The sequence below is a fragment of the Somniosus microcephalus genome, chromosome 4 (assembly GCF_052327205.1).
Source record: "Somniosus microcephalus isolate GS21.2 chromosome 4, FLI_Smic_1.0, whole genome shotgun sequence".
NCBI classification, from domain to species: Eukaryota; Metazoa; Chordata; class Chondrichthyes; order Squaliformes; family Somniosidae; genus Somniosus; species Somniosus microcephalus.
Window position 1 is genome coordinate 216,337,098 of NC_140990.1, and position 20,054 is coordinate 216,357,151.

Here is a 20,054-nt window from a genome sequence, read left to right on the forward strand (position 1 = left end):
GATGGTGAAGGAAGGCCTCTGAGAAGACATAAAATGCTGGAATTACTCAGCAGGTCAGGCAGCATCCATGGAGACAGAAACAGAGTTCACGTCTCAGGTCGAGATGCTGGCTGATTTGAGTATTTCCAGCATTTTATGTTTTTATTTCAGATTTACAGCATCTGCTCACAGAGGGAAGAGGAAGAGGCAGAAGAGGGGAAAGCAGAGGGAAGGAGGAAACCCAGACTGTCCCTTTCTAGACGGGTTATCCAGGATGGAATCATCCGCCTGTGGTACCAGTGACCATAATCCCAATTCCCCTTTCAGCATTTGTCCCACACCTTCCCTTCCCTCTGTTAGTGACCATCTCAGCGTCCTCTTGGCCATGATGCTGAAATAAAAGCCACCACAAAGCAAACTTTCCAATCCAACTTTATACATCTATCCATCCAATATGACATCAAGAAATCAACTAATTGCCCTTGTGTGTTCTCTCAGTGACAGTCTTGCGTGTGCCTTTGCCTATCCTACAGATTTAACACAGCGCTTGCCCCATTGTCTGCAACATGGCTGGTGGAAGGCTGTTGACTTTCAGTGGGGGACACTGCAAATGGCCTTGCTGGTTGACCTTGAGGAGCTGGTGGCTGGAAGTGTGAAATCGAATGATGGTGTTTCTTCTTTCTTCACTCGAATGACGGTGTTTCTTCACTCTCCTCTCCCTCTTCTTGGTCAACCATTGGCTGGGCAGGCTACATTTCTTGGATGTGAGAAATGAGGAAGGCAAAAGGGTGGAGTTGTGGTAACGGGAGGGCAGGAAAGCAAGAGGTGCATGCGAGAAGGATGATAATGTATGAGGATACCAGCATCTTGTATCCTTTCAGCCCTGCTGCTGGCCAGGTGCTCAGCCATGCCCCTGCCAAGAAGGGCCAGCACCGTCTCCTCCACGGGGGTGAAGTGAAGCTAGGAATGGGAGGTGTGCTTCGTGTTTGGTACAGATTGTTGGTAGGTGAGTGATTATGGTGGGGGGGAGTTGTGCATTGAGCAGTGTGTGAGGCTAGTGGTTCAGTTGGTAAGAGACAGCTTTTGAAGATGCATTCACTGACCTTGACCACTGGTCTGAGGTCATGATGCTTCTTTGGTCACTGGATCTAGGTGGTGCGGGCGACACTGCTGGCAGTGACTGCCTCGGTGATCTGGTCCCACATCCTTTCTGGAGGGCCTCCTGGCCCCTATGGGTAGAGGACCTCTCTTGCAGTGTTGACCCCCTGCACAAAGCTGGAGTGCTGTGTGTGAGACCCTGGGTGCCCCTTCCCTGGCTTGCTGAGTCATTTGTGTTAGTGCCGAAGCACTTTTCCCATTTCTTTTTGGGTGGAAGGCAATTCAGCTTTAAGAGTTGAAGACTCCCATTTGGGAATTCTTTTTAATGTTAATTTTTTTCAGAAGGCAGTTAAGCTGTAAGGACTAAAAAAAATGCCTATTTTTACATGATTTTTATTTTTTTCATTTCAGAAGGCAGTTCCCCTTTAAGGGACAGAACTGCTTTCTGAAATGACAGCCTTGGTTTAAGAGAAGGCTGTTCTTGCTGCAATGATGATATGATCAGGCTACATTGGGCCTCCTGCTGGGATGAATGCTACCAAAACGGCCTTGCACAGTGAGTTTAGCGCTGGGGTAATGCTAATTAGCCACCAGCGCCAATTTACCGGTCCTGCCAGCGCCATCAATTTCGGCGGCCGATGGCACCAGCAGGTTTTTAGCGATGTCGAATTTCTAGGCCCTTATTTCCTTATTGTCAAAACAGCGGCTAGTTCCAGCATCATATTTTAAATCTTCCAAGCATTCATAAAACTGCATTTTATCTTGGATTTTCCTCCTTTTTCTTGGCCACTCAATGTTTGCCTGTTTCTGGCATCTGTTGCTTGTATGTCTCTCTGTCTTTGTGTCCACGTTTGCCTGAATGCTACGTTCCGCTCGACAATCACTCTCGTCTGGGATCCAATTTCATCCCAACTCTCCTTTCCCGCCGACCTAGTTTAAATTAATCTTTTTAACTGTCTTAATATTGCTCGCTTTTCTTGTTGTTTCCATTTGTATAGATGCAAACTTTCTCCCCTGTACCAGTCTTTGCCCAAAAGATGGTCCCAGTTATTATAAAGGCAGCATCATTATTTTCAGTTTGTTTTTCTTGGTGCTCCTCTTTTAATTTGTTTCCCTCGGGCGTTCCCTTTTAAATTAGGTTCTCTCTGGTTCTTCTGTTAATTTTGTTTCACTCGGGTTCTCCTTTTAAATTAACTTCTCTCAGTTGCTAGCCTTTTAATTTCGTATCACTTGAATGTTCCCCTTTAACAGTCCCCCCCTTTGTAATTTGCTTCTCCCTTTTACTTTTCCTCAGCCAGGTGCTCACGTTTTTATATCTTCCACTGCCCTTTTCAAGTTACCTGATCTCTGCTGCTTCTTTATGCAGCACCAAGGATTTTGGTTTGACGAGCGATGAAGTGCTGCATCTTTTATTTAACATTTTTTATTAGCGTGCCTTTAAAATACCACAGTGTGGCGGAGACCACATAGGGACAATAACACAATTCACTATGTATAGCCAATGTTGTTATATGTACGTACTTGGTTGGCCGGTAGCATGATGACGTCATGCGTCGGCAGCGTGATGATGTCATAGCCCTGCAACGAGGCTGAGAACCTCAGTCCTCATGGAGAGTGAATAAAGTAACACGCGTTTTGCCTTTGCTGCAACAAAAGTCTCAGAGCCTGGTGATTTCTAGCGACTCCAACATTGGTGACCCCGCTGCTCTTTTGGACGATTCCAAAGACCGCATCCGAAATGGCGACGAACGCCGTTTCCATCAAATTACCCGAGTTTTGGGAATGACAGGTTGTTGCTTGGTTCGCCCAGGCCGAGGCTCAATTTGCACTCCGGGACATCACCGCGGACGACATGAGGTACTACTACGTCGTCTCTGCTCTCGGCAGCTCTACCGCAGCCAGAGTCATGAGCCTGCTCGAGAACCCCCCGGAGCTCAACAAATTCGAAACGCTGAAAACGCACCTCTTAGAAACTTTTGGACTCGCTGAAGCTGAGCGCGCACGCCGGCTTCTCGCTCTACCCGGGCTTGGCGACTCCAAGACCTTGGAGCTGATGGACCACATGCTGGCCCTCCTGGGCACACGCAGGCCGTGCTTCCTCTTCAAGGAACTGTTCCTTCAACAGCTGCCAGGTCCGGTACGGTCGTCTTTAGCCAACTCTTCCATTACTGATTTCCGCGACCTGGCCAAGGAGGCCGACAAATTTTTCTCTGCCAGGCAACAGTACTGCGCGGCCACGCGGAGCCCTGCCCCCACCGATACAGCCCAACGGTGGCAGCCCCCAAGCCTTTGCTTCTACCACGCGCAGTTCGGCCCCAAAGCCAGGAAGTGCCGGCCCCCGTGCAGTTTTCCCGCGTTGAAACAAACGAAAGACCACTCGTCGGCTGCTATGGCCGTCGGCCGTTGAGGCAGTTTGTTATTTATTACAGACACCGACTCCGGACGTCGTTTTCTTTGCCCAGGTGAGCGTCCTGCCCGTGTTAACCATAGACATGCAAGGGGGGAACCACGGCCCTGTCCTCTAAGCCGCCAACGGCAGTTCCATCCGCACCTTCGGGAAACAGAGCGTGGCACTTTGTTTTGGCGGGCAGCGGTTCACCTGGGACTTTGTCACGGCAAAAGTGTCCACCCCCCTTCTCGGCGCTGACTTCCTCTGCGCCAGTGGCCTTTTGGTGGACGTCAAGAACCGACATCTCATCAACGCTGAGACTTTCAGCTCGCTCCCGTGTTCCCTCAGCGGGTCCAGCACGACGAAGTTGTCCAGCACACACTCGGCCTCCGACGAGTTTTCCCGCCTCCTCGCCGAGTTCCCGGACCTCACAAAGCCCACGTTCTCGTCCGCCACCACCAAACACCACATCTCGACCACCGGTCCGCCCGTCTACGCTCGCGCTCGGCGCCTCGACCCGGGGAAACTCGCCATCGCTAAAGCAGAGTTCTACACCATGGAGCGCCTCGGCATGATCCGCTAGTCGAACAGTCTGTGGGCCTCGCCCCGCCACATCGCTCCAAAACTGGGTGGCGCCCATGCGGCGATTACCGGCGCCTCAACGATGCTACGACCCCCGACCGCTACCCGATTCCACACATCCAGGACTTTTCTGCCCGCCTGGCCGGGAAAGTGGTATTCTCGAAAGTGGACCTTGTCTGGGGTTACCACCAGGTCCCTGTCCGGCCACAGGATGTCCCGAAAACCGCGGTGATCACCCCGTTCGGGCTGTTCGAATTCCTCCGCATGCCATTCGGCCTCAAAAACGCCGCCCAGGCTTTTCAACGCCTAATGGACACCGTGTTACGGGACCTGACATTCCTGTTCGTATACCTGGACGACATCCTCATCGCCAGCGCCTCCAGGATGGAGCATGTGTCGCACCTTCGGACTCTCTTCCAACGCCTCAGCCAGCACGGCCTAATCGTCAACCCGGCCAAGTGCCAGTTCGGGCTGTCCTCGAGCGACTTTCTCGGGCACCGCGTCACGAAGGACGGGGCGGTGCCACTGCCATCGAAAGTGGAGGCCATGATGGACTTCCCACGAACCCTCACCGTGAAGGCCCTGCAGGAGTTTTTGGGCATGGTGAACTTTTACCATCGCTTCGTCCCCCCGAGCAGCCCAGCTTATGCAGCCCCTTTACGAGGCCCTCAAAGGCAAGCCCAACAAGCTCGCCGTCGACTGGTCTGAGGAGATGGCCAATTCTTTCACGGACACGAAAAGGGCCCTGGCTAACGCGACCATGCTGGCGCATCCGTTACCTGATGCGCCGATCGCTCTCGCCACCGACGCCTCAGACGATGCGGTCGGCGCCGTCCACGAACAGTGGGTCAATGGCAGCCGCTCGCCGCCTTCAGCCGGCATCTCCGCCCCAACGAGCGGAAGTACAGCACCTTCGATCGCGAGCTTCTCGGCCTCTACCTCGCCGTCCAACACTTCTGTTTCCTACTGGAGGCTCGCCCGTTCACAGCGTTCGTGGACCACAAACCGTTGACCTTCGCCATGGCCAAAGCTTCCGAGCCGTGGTCGGCCCTTCAGCAACGCCAGCTGGCCTTCATCTCAGAGTTTACAACGGACACCCAGCATGTGGCTGGGAAAGACAACCCCGTCGCCAACTGTCTCTCCCGAGCCGTCACCAGCGCCGTACACCTCGGCATCGACTACACCCGCATGGCGGCCGACCAGGCCTCCGACCCGGATGTCCAGGCCTACAGGACGGTGGTCACGGGCCTTCAACTAGCGGACGTCGCATTTGACGATGCCGGCACCACACTGTGCGACGTCTCCGTTGGGCAGCCACGTCCCGTCGTGCCCGACGGGTGGAGACTGCAAGTTTTCGACGCCGTCCATAATCTTTCCCACCCGGGCAGGAAGCCGTCACAGAAGCTGGTGGCGGCTAAGTTCGTCTGGCACGGGCTCAGGAAGGACGTTCACGACTGGGCCAGCATCAGCGTGGTATGCCAACGCTCGAAAGTGCATCGCCATACTATGGCCCCATTGGCGCCTTTCGCGGTGTCCGAGAGGCGGTTCGACCATGTTAACGTGGACCTGGTGGGGCCCCTGCCGCCCTCCCGCGGGTTCACCCACCTCCTCACAATGGTCGACAGAACCACCTGATGGCTGGAAGCCATCCCGCTGTCTTCAACGACGTCCGCCGATGTGGCTCGGGCGTTCATCAGCACTTGGGTCGCCCGTTTCGGCGCCCCGTCTGACATTTCCTCCAAGCGGGGGCCCCAGTTCACGGAGCTCTGGAACGCTGTCGCCCGAGGCCTCGGGTTGAGACTCCAGCGCACCACAGCATACCACCCTCAGGCTAACGGACTGTGCGAACGGTTTCATCGCTCCATGAAGGCCGCGCTCCGGGCCAGCCTCCGGGACGACAGTTGGAGCGACAGACTCCCGTGGGTCATGCTGGGACTCGGGACCGCCCCCAAGGAGGACCTCCAGCCCTCGTCTGCCTGTCAGCGGTCTGACCTTCTGGACAACGCCAAGGTTTTCGCGCTGGTGCCCACGTCTCAGCACGGTCTCCCGCAGTCCCACGTTCCGCTCAACCTTCGTGCGGCGGAGTACGTTTTCATCCGCCACGACGTCCACCGGGGACCTCTTCAGCCACCCTATGTAGTGGATGTCGGCGGTAAGCCGGACTGCATTTCTGTGGACCGTCTTAAGCTGGCCCACCTGGATCTGGACCGACCCGTTGAGTTGGCACAGCCCCCGAGGCGGGACCGACCTCCGGTTTCTGCACCCTCAGTCCACCACCGAGCGCCCAAGGTCCCTCCGACAAACCCCCCGGTCCCCGCCCCGGAATTGAGGAGCCGTTCCGACCGTGTGATCCGGCCGGCCCCCCCCCCCCCCCCCCCCCAACGACTGACATTGCCAGTGCTAGTGAATTCTGGGGGGACGTATGTGGCGGAGACCACATAGGGACAATAACACAATTCACAATGTATAGCCAATGTGGTTATATGTACCTGAACACAATTCACTATGTATAGCCAATGTTGTTATATGTACGTACTTGGTTGGGTTATCGGGGCAGGGTCCCTTTAAGAGAGTCGGTAGCGTGGTGACATCATGCTTTGGTAGCGTGATGATGTCATAGCCCTGCAACGAGGCTGAGAACCTCAGTCCTCATGGAGAGTGAATAAAGTAACACGCGTTTTGCCTTTGCTGCAACAAAAGTCTCAGAGCCTGTTGATTTCTAGCGACTCCAACAACAGGTTCCGGCAGAGAATGTCTCCTTCCTTTGTTCTTTTGCCTTTTTCTCTGTTGGTTTCTGTATACAACAATGTTGTTGCATTGCTTTAGACGATTGTGGGAGCCCTCCCAAGAGGCACCCAGCTCACTCAAGTGGAAGAGAACAGAGTTGACCAGTAAAGGACATCATTTGAAGAAAAGCATGCAGTTCTTCCAGTGCTCTAGCTAACGTTTTCCCTCGGCCAATACCACTAAATGCAGATTAAATAGCCACACATCTCATTACTGTTCACGGACCATTGCTGCCATATTCTGCGAACGTGATGGTTAATGTGTTCCAAAAATAATTCATTGGGTAAAAACTTTGAGATCTTTCAACATAATAATACACTACATAAATGCCAGTATTATTTTAAGTATCTTGTTACGTGACTAGTTTCAGCCATTGCCATAAATTTAAATTTAAACTGTATATTTAAGATTTTTATATGTAAGTATTCTAAATTAAACAATTTTACTTAAGTATTGTATCAAGTATTTGTAGATATCAAAATTTTAGTTATAACTGAATACCTAATTAATTAACTTGCGTTTTCTCCTAGGTCCTAAGCCTGCAATCTTCAGTGCAAACAATGAAAGGCATTCTTAATTTGGTACGGCTGATTTTTATTGGTATTTTACTTGTGTTAATGTATAGTCTGTATGCATTGTCTTTATACGGGATGATTCCACCATTCCCTGGCCAAAAACAAATGTCTGGTCACCTGCTTTCAAGGCCTCTCCCTGCGCTGTTCTTGAAAATATACTACAGTAGGTGGTGAGGACTTGCCTAATGATTTTTATTGTAGTTGTTTTACAGCCTGACTGAGATAACTCATTGACAAAACACCTGTGTGTAACAACCCTTGCACCAGCTTATTAGATCCTGCAATTAGTTGCAATAAATTAGTTCTCTTTTTGTTAAGACGCCAGATTATTTATTGGTGCGCTTGTTCTGTGTATAATTAAAGAACAAATCCAGAATATAGAATTGCTTTACTTTTTCAGTATTGTAATTTATATTGCCGTACTTTAATGTTGCCAGAATGCTTAAGAATTTTGAAAATGTATTAAATTTAAAAGAATTATCTTAAGTTACCAACTGTAAGATGCACATACTCTGAAATACTAGCATTTAATAGGAACAGGGAAGGAATAAGTGAATGAAAATTCATATTTTCACCTTTCAGAAACTGAACAAACTTGAGTCAGGTTTTGTTGGGTCTCCATAATTCCAATTGACCTTAGTGTTGAATAACAAAAAGCTCTGCATTATTACTTGGATTGCACTCTTGTTAATTCGGAGAACAGGCCTTGTTCTGGAATAAATGTAAGAGTCACATCAATGGAAGATGCTAAGTCAATTTTAAGTCAATTACATCGCTTCCTTAACCTGTGCACTTGTTTAATCTTGCTCTCCACCTCAAGGCAGAAAATGCTCATTTTGACCTGAATTTGTTTTTTCTTCATTGTATAATTGCTAAGTTTTGATCCCTTTATACAGATTTGTCCTAGAAATAACACTGATTAGATACAGTTTTTGACTTTCGAATGGAAATGAAATGTGTTGTCATCCTCAATCAGTTAAGGAAAAGGGACCGGATGTTGTTGCATGTAACTGGGATTGGGGAAAATCTTGAATCTGGCTGTAGGAAGGGACAGGGACAGGGTTGGCAACTTTCACCTTCATCACTTGGGCAATAAACTGATGGAGCAGATCGCCCAACAGTTGTAGAACCCGCCCGATTTTCATTTTTATTCGATGGAAATGAAAATAGTGAATTCTACAATGGGTGGATGATCCACTCTGCTGGTTTACCGCCAAACAGTGACAGTGAAAATTACCCCCATTAAATCTGTCGGCCTCTGTCAAGTGTAAACCATTCTGCAGCATTTTACATGTACCCATTTCAAGTTCTTCTTTTGAAAATTATTTCTTCTGATCATCACCGTTTCGTATTTTCTCCTCGCACGTGATGCACTCGCTTCTCCCAACTGAGATCAAGGACTCAAAAATGCTGGGGACATGAGAGAGAAACTTCATCTCTTCATTTTGTAATGGAGTGCATTAACACATCAATATACTTTGTCAACTTATACCTGCTGTAATTCATAGTGCTTCAGCGGTATCACATCAGGAAAAAAAAGCACAAGTTTTGAGATTTATTGAGCTGGCTTTTAAAATAACATGTTAAAAATTAAAACTTGTAAATACAGACCAAAAATTCAAAATTTCCATATGAATTTCTTAAAGTTTCATGTTCATCAAGATAAGCAATGTCAGTGCTGAGGAATGGAATCTTTTTCCCCTTTTGACATCCACTGACAGTTCAGATATAGCACAGGAAGATTCGGAACTGCCTTAAATTCAGCCTCAGAAGAACATCCCACCTACGCTCATGCTCATGACATTTTTCTTTGACATTTCTGAGTGGTGCTGCTAATTTAAAGCCAATTTGTACCAGAATATGGGCAGATTTGTGATGTCAGCTAATACCTGCAGGAACCTGGGTCAATACTGCCCACATTCATTTCACATGAGATCCTTACAGCTGGCAGAAGGAGCCTTGCTTCCTATCAGTCAGGCTGGATTCAAACTCAGCTTCCAGAAATGAAAGGACAAGATGCTAATCCATTGCTGCACCCAGTTGTTTACTAGATCCGCTTTAACGAATATTAACAATATTATACACACATATTCATGGAAACTGCGGCCAAGTAACTTATTTTAACCAAAGTTTAATGTAGCTGTTAAATACCAATTGTTTGAAAGCAGAAATTATGGTCCACTACTTTGAAGTCTGGTTGAAAAAAAAAGTCAAATTCACTGGCACATTGTGTTTATTGAAAAGCTTTAGCACAACACTGAATTCTGACTACTATGAAGATCACTTTTGTTTACCTTATAATATTTTGTTAGAGCCCAACCTGACTCTGGAATGAAGCTGAGTGAGGCTCCCTGGATGGGTGATCTCGCACTGCTTCAGTCTGACATTGCATGAAGTCAAATGTGCTTTCCAAAATGCTGTGGGGATATCCGTTGAACGGCGTGAGCACTTTGTCTAACCTTATTTTAAATGTTTGGAAAGCAGGGATTCTCTGACCAGGTGTGTATCCACGCATATGTAAAATTTTCTCCTCAAACAGGACCGGAACCAAGCAGTGTTACTAGAATTTGACCGGTAGCTGCAGTGTAAATGCACCTTTAGACTCATTTACCTTAGTTCTCTTATTTCTCACCTGGAAGCACCTTGCAGTAAGTTTGGGGAGAAAGGGATGATAATTAATTTATACTGAATTGTGCAGGGTTGTCACTGCTCACAGGGCAGTTTTGATGACAGCCATGAAGTAAAGTTTGCGTTCCATCCCGTTCTTGTTAAAGGAGAATTTATGGCAGCTTGCGGCCTGCAAGGGAAATTAGTTGGGCAAAAATTTGGAAACAATAAATGTAGAAGTTTTTTAGATGGTCATTGACTTTTTTTAAATCATGAGGTAGATAATCGCAGCAAGAACAGATGCCTCACCGGTTTATCCCTGTGGTTGCTGACAGGATCGGCCTTCATGAAGTTGCTGTTGCACCAAATTAATGCAAAATATCTATTCTGAGAGGAGACATTCGCTGTAAGCTTTCTTTAAAAAAAATAGTACTGTGGGAAATGTTTGTTTCCCCCCCTCCCCCAAATGTAATACACCTCTAATTTAAAAGAAAGACTGCACCATATTTCGCACACTTGGACTTTATGTACTCTTGCAATCAAGGGATTTAAAGATACACTTCCAATTGCAATGAAATATGCAACTAGAGAAATCACCAAAAGTGGTGATTCCAAAGTTATATGCCAAGAATGGTAAATCCTCAGAACACCCTGGATTACATCACTTGGACCCGCAGCTAACCCCCATGTAATAATTCTAGCATGTTACTAGCTTTAACAAGCAAAAATGAAACATTGCATTTCAATATTGAAAATGAATACTCTTTTTGTTAGTTTGGATTGCTGCTCTGAATTCATCTTTACAGTTATGCAACAAATTCAGATTTACTGAAATTTAAGTCAAACCTCTCAGCAACTGATCAGCTTTTATGTTGAATGTTTTTATTATATTTCCTTGTACAATATTTCTGGCCTTGTTTTAAAATAAAATCTAATAAGCAAAAGTTCTATTTTGCAGGTACCAACACAGGAGACTATGAAGAAAGCTGCAATAGCTTCCAGTGCAAAGGAAGAAGGAGGCAAGTCTGGAACCACAGATAGTCTCCCAAAAGAACCGGAACAGCTGTGCCCAGATAGCCATAAGCTGCTTTCAGTTTCAGATGTTGCTGATGCAGTGGATACTCTTCAGATTCATATTACAATCTTACATTTATTGAACTGGATTATTCTATTTACTGCACCTTCATTTATTTACTGGTTAAAGAATCTCAGGTAAGATCTTTTTGCCAGCAATTTGAGCAACTGTCGAGAATGTTTACCCTTCATGTTACAAAATTATTTAGCATTAGGGGCTAAAAGGTTTATGAGTACAATCTGTCGAAATTACTGCATCGCTACCGGTACATTTTAAGCTGAACTGACTAACTTGGATTGGATTTAAAACCGAAGTGAGTCGTGCATTAATGCTGATGTGAGAAGGCAGTCTAATAATGAGTTAGGTTTTTTTTAAGGGGGAATTCCATTTCCAGGGGGAAGCAACATGCACTGTGACACTGCATGTACAGCTGTACTTGGTTTGTGACTCTTAATGCTTGGGCACAAAACAGCGATTGTGGAGAAAATTACATTCTACACTGTCTTGTTTTGCACACATTGTACAAAAATAATAAATTGCAGGACAACGGAGTATTACAGTTTAAACTCTTTTAATGAAGCATCAGGTCGGTAAGCTTTCTCAATCAATACAGCACCGTGTGGACAAGATGGAGTCAGGACCCTGGGTCCTCCAAAACAATAGCAGTCCTTACAGATGCCTGCAGGCCAATGACAACTCAGCATATGATCACGTGAATATAATAGGTATTCCTTACAGATGCCTGCGGGCCAATGATAATTCAATATGCAAATGTTACATCCCCTTTTAAAAGAAAAATGTTATGCATTACTTTTGAACCTTCTACATAATGTTCTCAGTAGCATCAACATATAAGTAAACTCAGCATTTAACAAGCACTGAAAACATCTCAACGTTTCAATAACGATGTACAGTTTTTTTTTTAGGGCAGCGATCCGCCTACACCCTTTGGCAGTTCACAAGTCAAGGATAACTCTAGGCTTGACCTCTCATCGGAATGACGGTGTTGTTCCTTGGTGTTCAGGAGGTGCCTGCGATTGCGGCGGTACACCTGTCCTTCTGGGGTGCGGATGTGATACGATCATTCGGTGTCAGCTGGCTGGATGACGACTGCAGGCTTCCAGTAGCCATGCTCCTGGATTCTGACGGATTCTACATTGTGCAGTGGCGGCAGTATTCTAGCTGACCTGTCATAGTATCTCTTTTGGTGTTGCTGTCTCTGTACACGTTTTGCATGCACTTGCTTGCAACCGACGACCTGCCAGGGCCTGTCTGAGATACGGTGAGGTATCATGGGCTCTTCGACATTTGATGGGCGGCGTTCTAGACAAATGGAACATTTTCCGACAATATCCTCAATGTGTTTGCACATTCCGGGCCAAAACATAATGTTACGTGCTCTTTGTTTGCATTTTTCCATGCCCATATGTCCAGCATGAATTTTTGTCAACATCTCTTCTGAGACTGGTAGGGATGATGATTTTTCTCCCCTTTGAAGACTATTCCGTTGATTTGTGACAGTTCGTCTCTGTGGTTCCAGAATTCAGATATGCTCTGAGGGCATTTCCTCCTTTCCTCAGGCCATCCTTCATGTATGACTTTGCTCAGCAGTGTGAGTTGTGCATCTTTCTCTGTTCCTGCTCGGATCTTCTTCAGTTTTGAGTCACTCACAGGTAAGCTGTTGTACACCATGTGCACCTGCACATCCATGCCTTCACTGAGGCTGCTGTCCTGGTAGCTAAGAGACTTTCTGGAGAGCATGTCTGCGACAGGAATGTCTTTGCCTGGACGGTGAATGATTGTGAAGTCGTACTTCTGCAGCTGAAGGATCATTCTCTGTAGCCTTGGTGGGGCTGCGGCGAGTGGTTTCCTCATAATTGACTCGAGGGGCTTGTGGTCGGATTCCACAATGACTTGTCAGCCATAGACGTACTGGTGGAAATGCTTACATCCAAACAGAATTGCATATAGCTCTTTCTCGATTTGAGCATAGTTGATTTCACTATCTGAGAGAGATCTGGAAGCGTAACCGATGGGCTTTCCTTCTTGCAGTAATACTGCGCCTAGTCCGTACTTTGACGCGTCCACTTGTAGTCTGAGCTCTTTGTTGGGGTCGAAGTAGGCAGGAACTGGTCCTGGTTCTCTGGTGATTAGGTCTTTCATTTTCTGAAATGCTGTGTCATGTTGTTTGTCCCACAGGAACTCATTGGATTGTTTGAGCAACTGACGCATGGGTGCGTTGATTTCGGAGAGGCTCAGGGCAAACTTGGCTAAGTAGTTAACCATGCCTAGTACTGTCTCCAGCTCTGCACGGTTCTTCAGCAGCTCCATCTTCGTGATGGCGGAGATTTTCTCTGGATCCGGCTTAATGCCATCAGTTGAGAGGCGATGCCCGAAATAACTGATCTCGGTGGATCCGATTATGCTTTTCTCGGGGTTGAGCCGGATGCCTTTCTCCCGTGATCTTTGTAGTATCGCACGGAGGTTCCTGTCATGTTCCTCTCTATTCCTGCCATAGATGAGGATGTCGTCTACGATTGCGACTTCTCCGTCGAGGCCTTCATAGGTTTCGTCGATCTTCCGCTGGAATTCATCCTGAGCTGAGATAAGACCAAATGATAAACGCAGAAATCGGTAGCGTCCAAATGGTGTGTTGAACGTTGTTAGCTTAGATGACTCGTCCGTGAGCTTGATATTCCAGTATCCTGATCGTGCGTCCATTACACTGAAGTAACGTGCTCCCACTAGCTTGGGTGTGATGTCATCTAGCATTGGTAGAGGGTAGTGAGGGCGTTTGATAGCCTTGTTCAAATCTCTGGGGTCGAGACAGACTCTGAGCTTGCCTGTACGTGGTTTCTCAACCACTACTAACGCGTTGACCCACTCTGTCGGCTCTGTTTCCCGGACGATGATTTCTGTATTCTCCATGCTCTGCAGCTCCTCCTTCAGGCGACTACGTAGAGCAAGGGATATCCTTCTCGGTGGGCAAACCACAGGGGTTGCTGCTGGGTCAAGGTGAATAGTGCATCCACCTGGAAATAGTCCGATTCCTTTGAAAACGTCAGCAAACTCCTCCATGACTGTCTTCTTCTCAACTGGTGCTGTCAATGATAGCACTAGCTTGACGAGGTCCATGTCTAAACATGCCTTTAGACCTAGCACTGGAGGTGCTTGAGTGTCAACAATGTAAAAGTTCAACATCATGTCGCTTTCTTTGAACTTGCATTTCATCATGCATGTGCCTTTTACAATGAGCTGCTCACCCCCATAGCCGGTCAGTCTGCGTGAGGTGGGCTGTAGCTCACACTCATCCTTCAAGCTGTGATACTCACTCAGAGAAATTACATTAACCTGAGATCCAGTGTCTAGTTTAAACTTAAGCTCTGTGCCCTGTTTTCCTATCTCAATATCGGCATAGGCTTGCTCAGTCTCTGAAATCTGTTTTTTCTGTGACACCGAATCAATAAACAGTTCCTCTGCATTTGGCTCTCTATCTGGCATTTGGCTGTCACTCACTGTGTGTACTGCTTTTCCGAAAACAGTCTTGCAAACTTTAGCAAAGTGGTTCCGTTTACCACATTTAGTACATTGCCTTCCTTTGGTGGGGCATTGCACCTTTTCTCCATGCCAGTTGTTTCCACAATATCCACAGTTTTTGAAGCGTTTTATGTCTGTCGCCCATTTTTAGAACTCTGTTCTTTCTGTTCTGAAACACGCTCTCTGGGCGGTGTTCTTTGGTGTGTATCTATTAACTGCGTGCACTGTCTGTTCATTTGAGCTGTTCGTGGCGCCGGTTATGGTTTTCAACTGTGCTTGGGCTATCTCGTGCGATCTAGCTATGTCCATAGCTTTGTCCAGCGTTAGCCCGGACCCAACATTCAAACGTTTCTCTCTCACTTCAGCTGAATGTATTCCAAACACGATGCGGTCTCTGACCAGCTCATCTTTATCTGCATATGCACAGTCTTTTACCAGCAGTTTTAACTCAGTCACGAACTGTTCAAACGACTCACTAGCTCCTTGTACTTTCTCCTGAAACTTGTACCTAGCGAATATCGTATTTGCCTTGGGCATCACATATGCTTCAAAACGGTCAAAATAACTTTTCAGTACCTTTGCTTCATCCGCAGTGAGAGACCATGTGTTAAAAATGTCTCTCCCTTTTTCTTCGATCCACAGGAGTAGGTAGCTGCATCTTTCTTCCTCCCCTTTGCTTTTCAGTGGACCCGAAAACATCAACTCCACGTGTTGCTTGAACTTGCTCCATTCTCTAGGTAAGTTCAAAGATTCCCAATTCATTCGAGGTAAGGGAGCTCCAACGATGTCCATTTCAAATCCCTGTTCTGACACCATGTCTTGTTTTGCACACATTGTACAAAAATAATAAATTGCAGGACAACGGAGTATTACAGTTTAAACTCTTTTAATGAAGCATCAGGTCTGTAAGCTTTCTCAATCAATACAGCACCGTGTGGACAAGATGGAGTCAGGACCCTGGGTCCTCCAAAACAATAGCAGCCCTTACAGATGTCTGCAGGCCAATGACAACTCAGCATATGATCACATGTGAATATAATAGGTATTCCTTACAGATGCCTGCGGGCCAATGATAATTCAATATGCAAATGTTACATACACATTCCCACATTACCAGCTGGTTGAGGTGGAAAGCCTGTGAAGAGGGCATTGTTTACATCGCTTGGATCCATACAGCGCAGTCAAATAGTTCTACTCATCTGTGACCATCGCACTCAGTATATAATTATATCACTGCAGACATCAAGTATTGCCTTAAGACTCCCACTGTGCTCCCTAATGAAAGATGGTGATAAAAATTAAAATCAAAACTGGGATTCCTCACCCATGGTTCAGTGAGTACAGCCATGCTTGAAGTTACGTGACAAGATGAATGGGTACTGTAAAATATTAAAGCGCTGAACCTAAATTCTAAAAGAGTCAACTGACCAGAGTAGAGGGAAGCACTAAGAAGTGCACTCTTTTACTGGGATATAATACAATGTTTTTATGTATTAGAATGAAATTACTGACCACTCTTTTCATCAAGCAACAAATCAGTAACACTCCATCATCACCCACTATCTGACACATAAGTACAGTATGAAGTATATCATTTAAACTTGACAGCTAGGCATTGATGTATCAAGGTTTCACCATGTAAGAGGATTTAACTCAAATTGCTTTACCTGTAGTGTGATCGGATCACTCTGTCATCTCTATAAACACACTCTGCCACCGGGATCCATATTATGCTATTCTTCTTAATTTACCAAACTGACTCATTTTTATATTTAGAAAAAAAATTGGCCTTTTTCAAGAAGTTAAAAATATAATGGAAGAAGGAAAAACATGCTGTAAACCTACATTTGTTAAGTACCAGACTTATATAGATCTAAAACCATACTGTTTCCTTTATGAAAATATAACTTAATGCATATGTCTTTACCTCCTATTAATGACAATTAAGTGTTATTTGCTGGAAGGTCAGTTATGTACATAAGAGCAATTGTATGGCTAAGATGGAAAATGAAATCTAATTACTCAGCCACTCTTTCAGTTTGCAGTGGATTTATCAGTTTGGTTTGTCAGTTTTTTTCTTTGTCCCTGTTCTCAAATATTAGTACGTAGTATAATATTTTTGTTTCATTAAACAGGTATGCCAGAAGGCTTGATCCTGACCCTTGTGGTTTTGTTGCAATTATCCTTGTGTTGACAATGGGAGTTCTCGTTAATTCGCATTCAACTTTGGTTAAGAGAAGGTATATTTATGTTGCTTTTGTATTTCTATAACTTGTTAGCAAAATACATTGTGGGTTTCATACTGATCTTATAGTGGTTTCTTGCCATTCATTGAATATTTTGATGGAGGATAACATCCCCTGTGCAACTCGTTGAAAAATGTGAACATATTAAATTTGACAGCTAGGCACTGGCATGGAAGTGTAAAGACAGCTACCTAACAGCTTCTAACAGGAGTTGTTGTTAACACACTATTGGAGTTATTTCCTTTCCATAATTCATCTTTCAGAACCAATTTCTCAGTTTAATACTACAGTAGAGTGATAGGCGATCAAATCACGTGGATGTTGTAATTATTACCTGTTGACTCCTCACTAAAAACACAATTGTGAACATAAAAGGCCATTTTTCATTTTTATCCTGCAAAATACTAAAATTAAGCCATTCAGAGAATAGTGGGAAAGGCTTTGGTGAGAGACAGAATTATGCATTATTCCAGTTAAGCAATGCCTCGATGTTAAAATTGCCATTCCTGTCTTCAAATCCCTCCATGGCCTCACCCCTTCCTATCTCTGTAATCCCCTGCAGCCCCACAACAACAATTTGTATTTATATAGCACCTTTTAATGTAGTAAAACGTCCCAAGGCGCTTCACAGGAGTATTATACGGCAAAACATTTGACACCAAACCACATAAGGAGAAATTAGGGCAGGTGACCAAAAGCTTGGTTAGAGGTAGGTTTTAAGGTGCATCTTAAAGGAGGAAAGAGAGGGGGGAGAGGTTTAGGCAGGGAATTCCAGATATCCCCGAGCTATCTGCGCTCCTCTAATTCTGCCCTCTTGAGCATCCCTGATATTCTTCGCTCCACCATTGGCGACCGTGCCTTCAGCTGCTGAGGCCCCAAGCTCTAGAATTCCCTCCTTAAACCTCTCCGCACCTCTCTCCCCTTTTAAGATGCTCCTTAAATCCCACCTCATTGACCATCTGCCCTAATATCTCCTTATGTGGCTCGATGTCAAATTTTGTTGTATAACGATCCTGTGAAGCGTCTTGGGACGTTTTACTATGTTAAAGGTGCTATTTAAATGCAAGTTGTTGTTGTTGACAATTCAAAATAAGCTAATATGCAATGTTGCCGGGTAATTCTGGACCTCTTATGCAAGTAGTGTTTTAAACAAAACCTTTTCAAATACTGCGTCTCAACTCTGGTTGCTCCACGATGATAGTAACTCTTTTTAGTGATCTAAAAGAAAATAATTGATCATCAAGGAACATTTGAACCAAATTAAAATGGCTTTATTTTCATTACTTTTATTTGATCTGCATTTTGTCATCACTGTCTGACTGCTGATGAAGCTTCTTTGTAAAAGCAGAGGACATTCATGTGATACAATAGCAAAATACTGTGGATGCTGGAAATCTAAAATAACAACAGAAATGCTGGAAACTCTCAGCAGGCCAGGCCGCATCCGTGGAGAGAGAAGCAGAGTTAACGTTTCAGGTCTGGGACCCTTCATCAGAACTGGAAAAAGCTGGAAATGTAACATATTAAGCAGGTGCAGAGACGGGTGGGGGCGTTTCGGAGAGGAGGAAGGAATTGAAAGAACATACTGTGAAAATGTTGCAAATGGGAATGGCAAAATCATACAGCATGAAAAATGGGGGCAGGGATTATTATCTGAAATTGTTGTCCGTTGAATGTGGAGGCTGGTGGGGTGAAAGGTGAGGACATTTGCAACATTTTCACAGTATGTTCTTTCAATTCCTTCCTCCCCTCCTAAACAACCACCCCCCCCCCCCCCCCTGGCCCTGTCTCTGCACCTGCTTAATATGTTACATTTCCAGCTTTTTCCAGTTCTGATTAAGGGTCCCAGACCTGAAACGTTAATGTTTCTCTCTCCACGGATGCTGCCTGGCCTGCTGAGTATTTCGAACATTCATGTGATATGAGTCTGGTATCATAGGCCATTTGCAAGTAAGCAAGCAATATTGATTTCAGCCAAGTATTGTACTGATTTTTTTTTGAGACAATGGCTTTGTTTATATATTCGATTCCACACATTGTAAGAGTTAAACCTAGCTTGATTAATTCTTGGAAAATGAGCCTTCAATGCACATGAAAATGCCATTGTGGTGATGTAAATTAGTGTCTGCTGTATTTGTCTTCTACTCCCATGTCATATTGGACCTGATTTTGCTGGAAAAATAACACCATGTTAACAACACATGCCGTTATTGCATAAATCAACCAGCAATTTCAGGGGATTAAGAGATATGCTTGAGTTGCGAATCTCCAGGACTTGCTGGCCGATTTACGTCGCTCTGCCATTTGCTTTGTTCAAATGGTATCTCACCCTTAGCCTCCCCATTATTTTTATGAACTTGCTGGACTTGCACATTAATTGCCCACGAGACTCGCCACAGAAAGTTAAGTCTGGTAATTAAGCGTGCAAGTACCCTTTTAACGATGTGATCATTGTTAATGCATTGCCAATCAACCTCTCTGGGCCAGAAAGGGAACAATTTAAACTGTTCAATCTCATTCCTACATGTACTCAACTGTTGTTAGAGATTTTTTAAATGTCAAATTTTAAATAAAAATGTCTTTCTTTTCCTTTGTCTTTTTTTCTCCCTCATACTCCAATCTTTCTTTCCTTTTCTTCAGTTATTTTTCTGTAACTGATTTGACTCTAATGAACCCACTCTAATTAACCCTCCTTCTCCGTTGTTTCTCTGTTTCTTTATCAATCCTTGCATTCGTTTTGGCTCTGAGTTAATTAACTGCAAGTCCTTATCATAGATCATCTTCTATTTGATTGATATGCTGAACAGGCGGCCCTTAAAACTGACGTGGAGTTTTACCTGAAGTCACTTGTCAGTTTCATTTGGGTAAAGAAGTTACCTCATTATTTCCTCCACTGTTGGAACTGGAATGTTGTTTCCACGATGTAAATTTTCAGAGTTCTCTTACGGAGGCATTTTAAAAGTATAGATAGGTAATGGTTTCCTATGGTGTAAAAAACCCACATCGAATCAAGCATTAGTGTATGGCTATCACCTTTCAGAGAAAAGCTCAAGGGGGTTGCAGGCTAAAAGTCATTTCACTTTTTGGGCATCTCTCCATCAAATTCCCATTGATAGCATTTTCAAAGCTACCACATGGAGCAGTTCTTACACATTTGCTTAACTTTGCTATCTAGATTT

General features: G+C 45.2%; 1 protein-coding gene across 2 annotated transcripts in view; it reads left to right on the forward strand.

The window, feature by feature from the left end:
- Nucleotides 1-20,054, forward strand: part of pgap1 (post-GPI attachment to proteins inositol deacylase 1) — a 184,058-nt gene that overhangs the window by 159,096 nt on the left and 4,908 nt on the right. For both annotated transcript variants that reach the window (XM_085985823.1, XM_085985822.1), the window contains 3 exons: nt 7,366-7,416; nt 10,976-11,229; nt 16,765-16,869. In XM_085985823.1, coding sequence (XP_085841949.1) covers nt 7,366-7,416; nt 10,976-11,229; nt 16,765-16,869 — 410 coding nt within the window. The remainder of the gene's footprint in view (nt 1-7,365; nt 7,417-10,975; nt 11,230-16,764; nt 16,870-20,054) is intronic.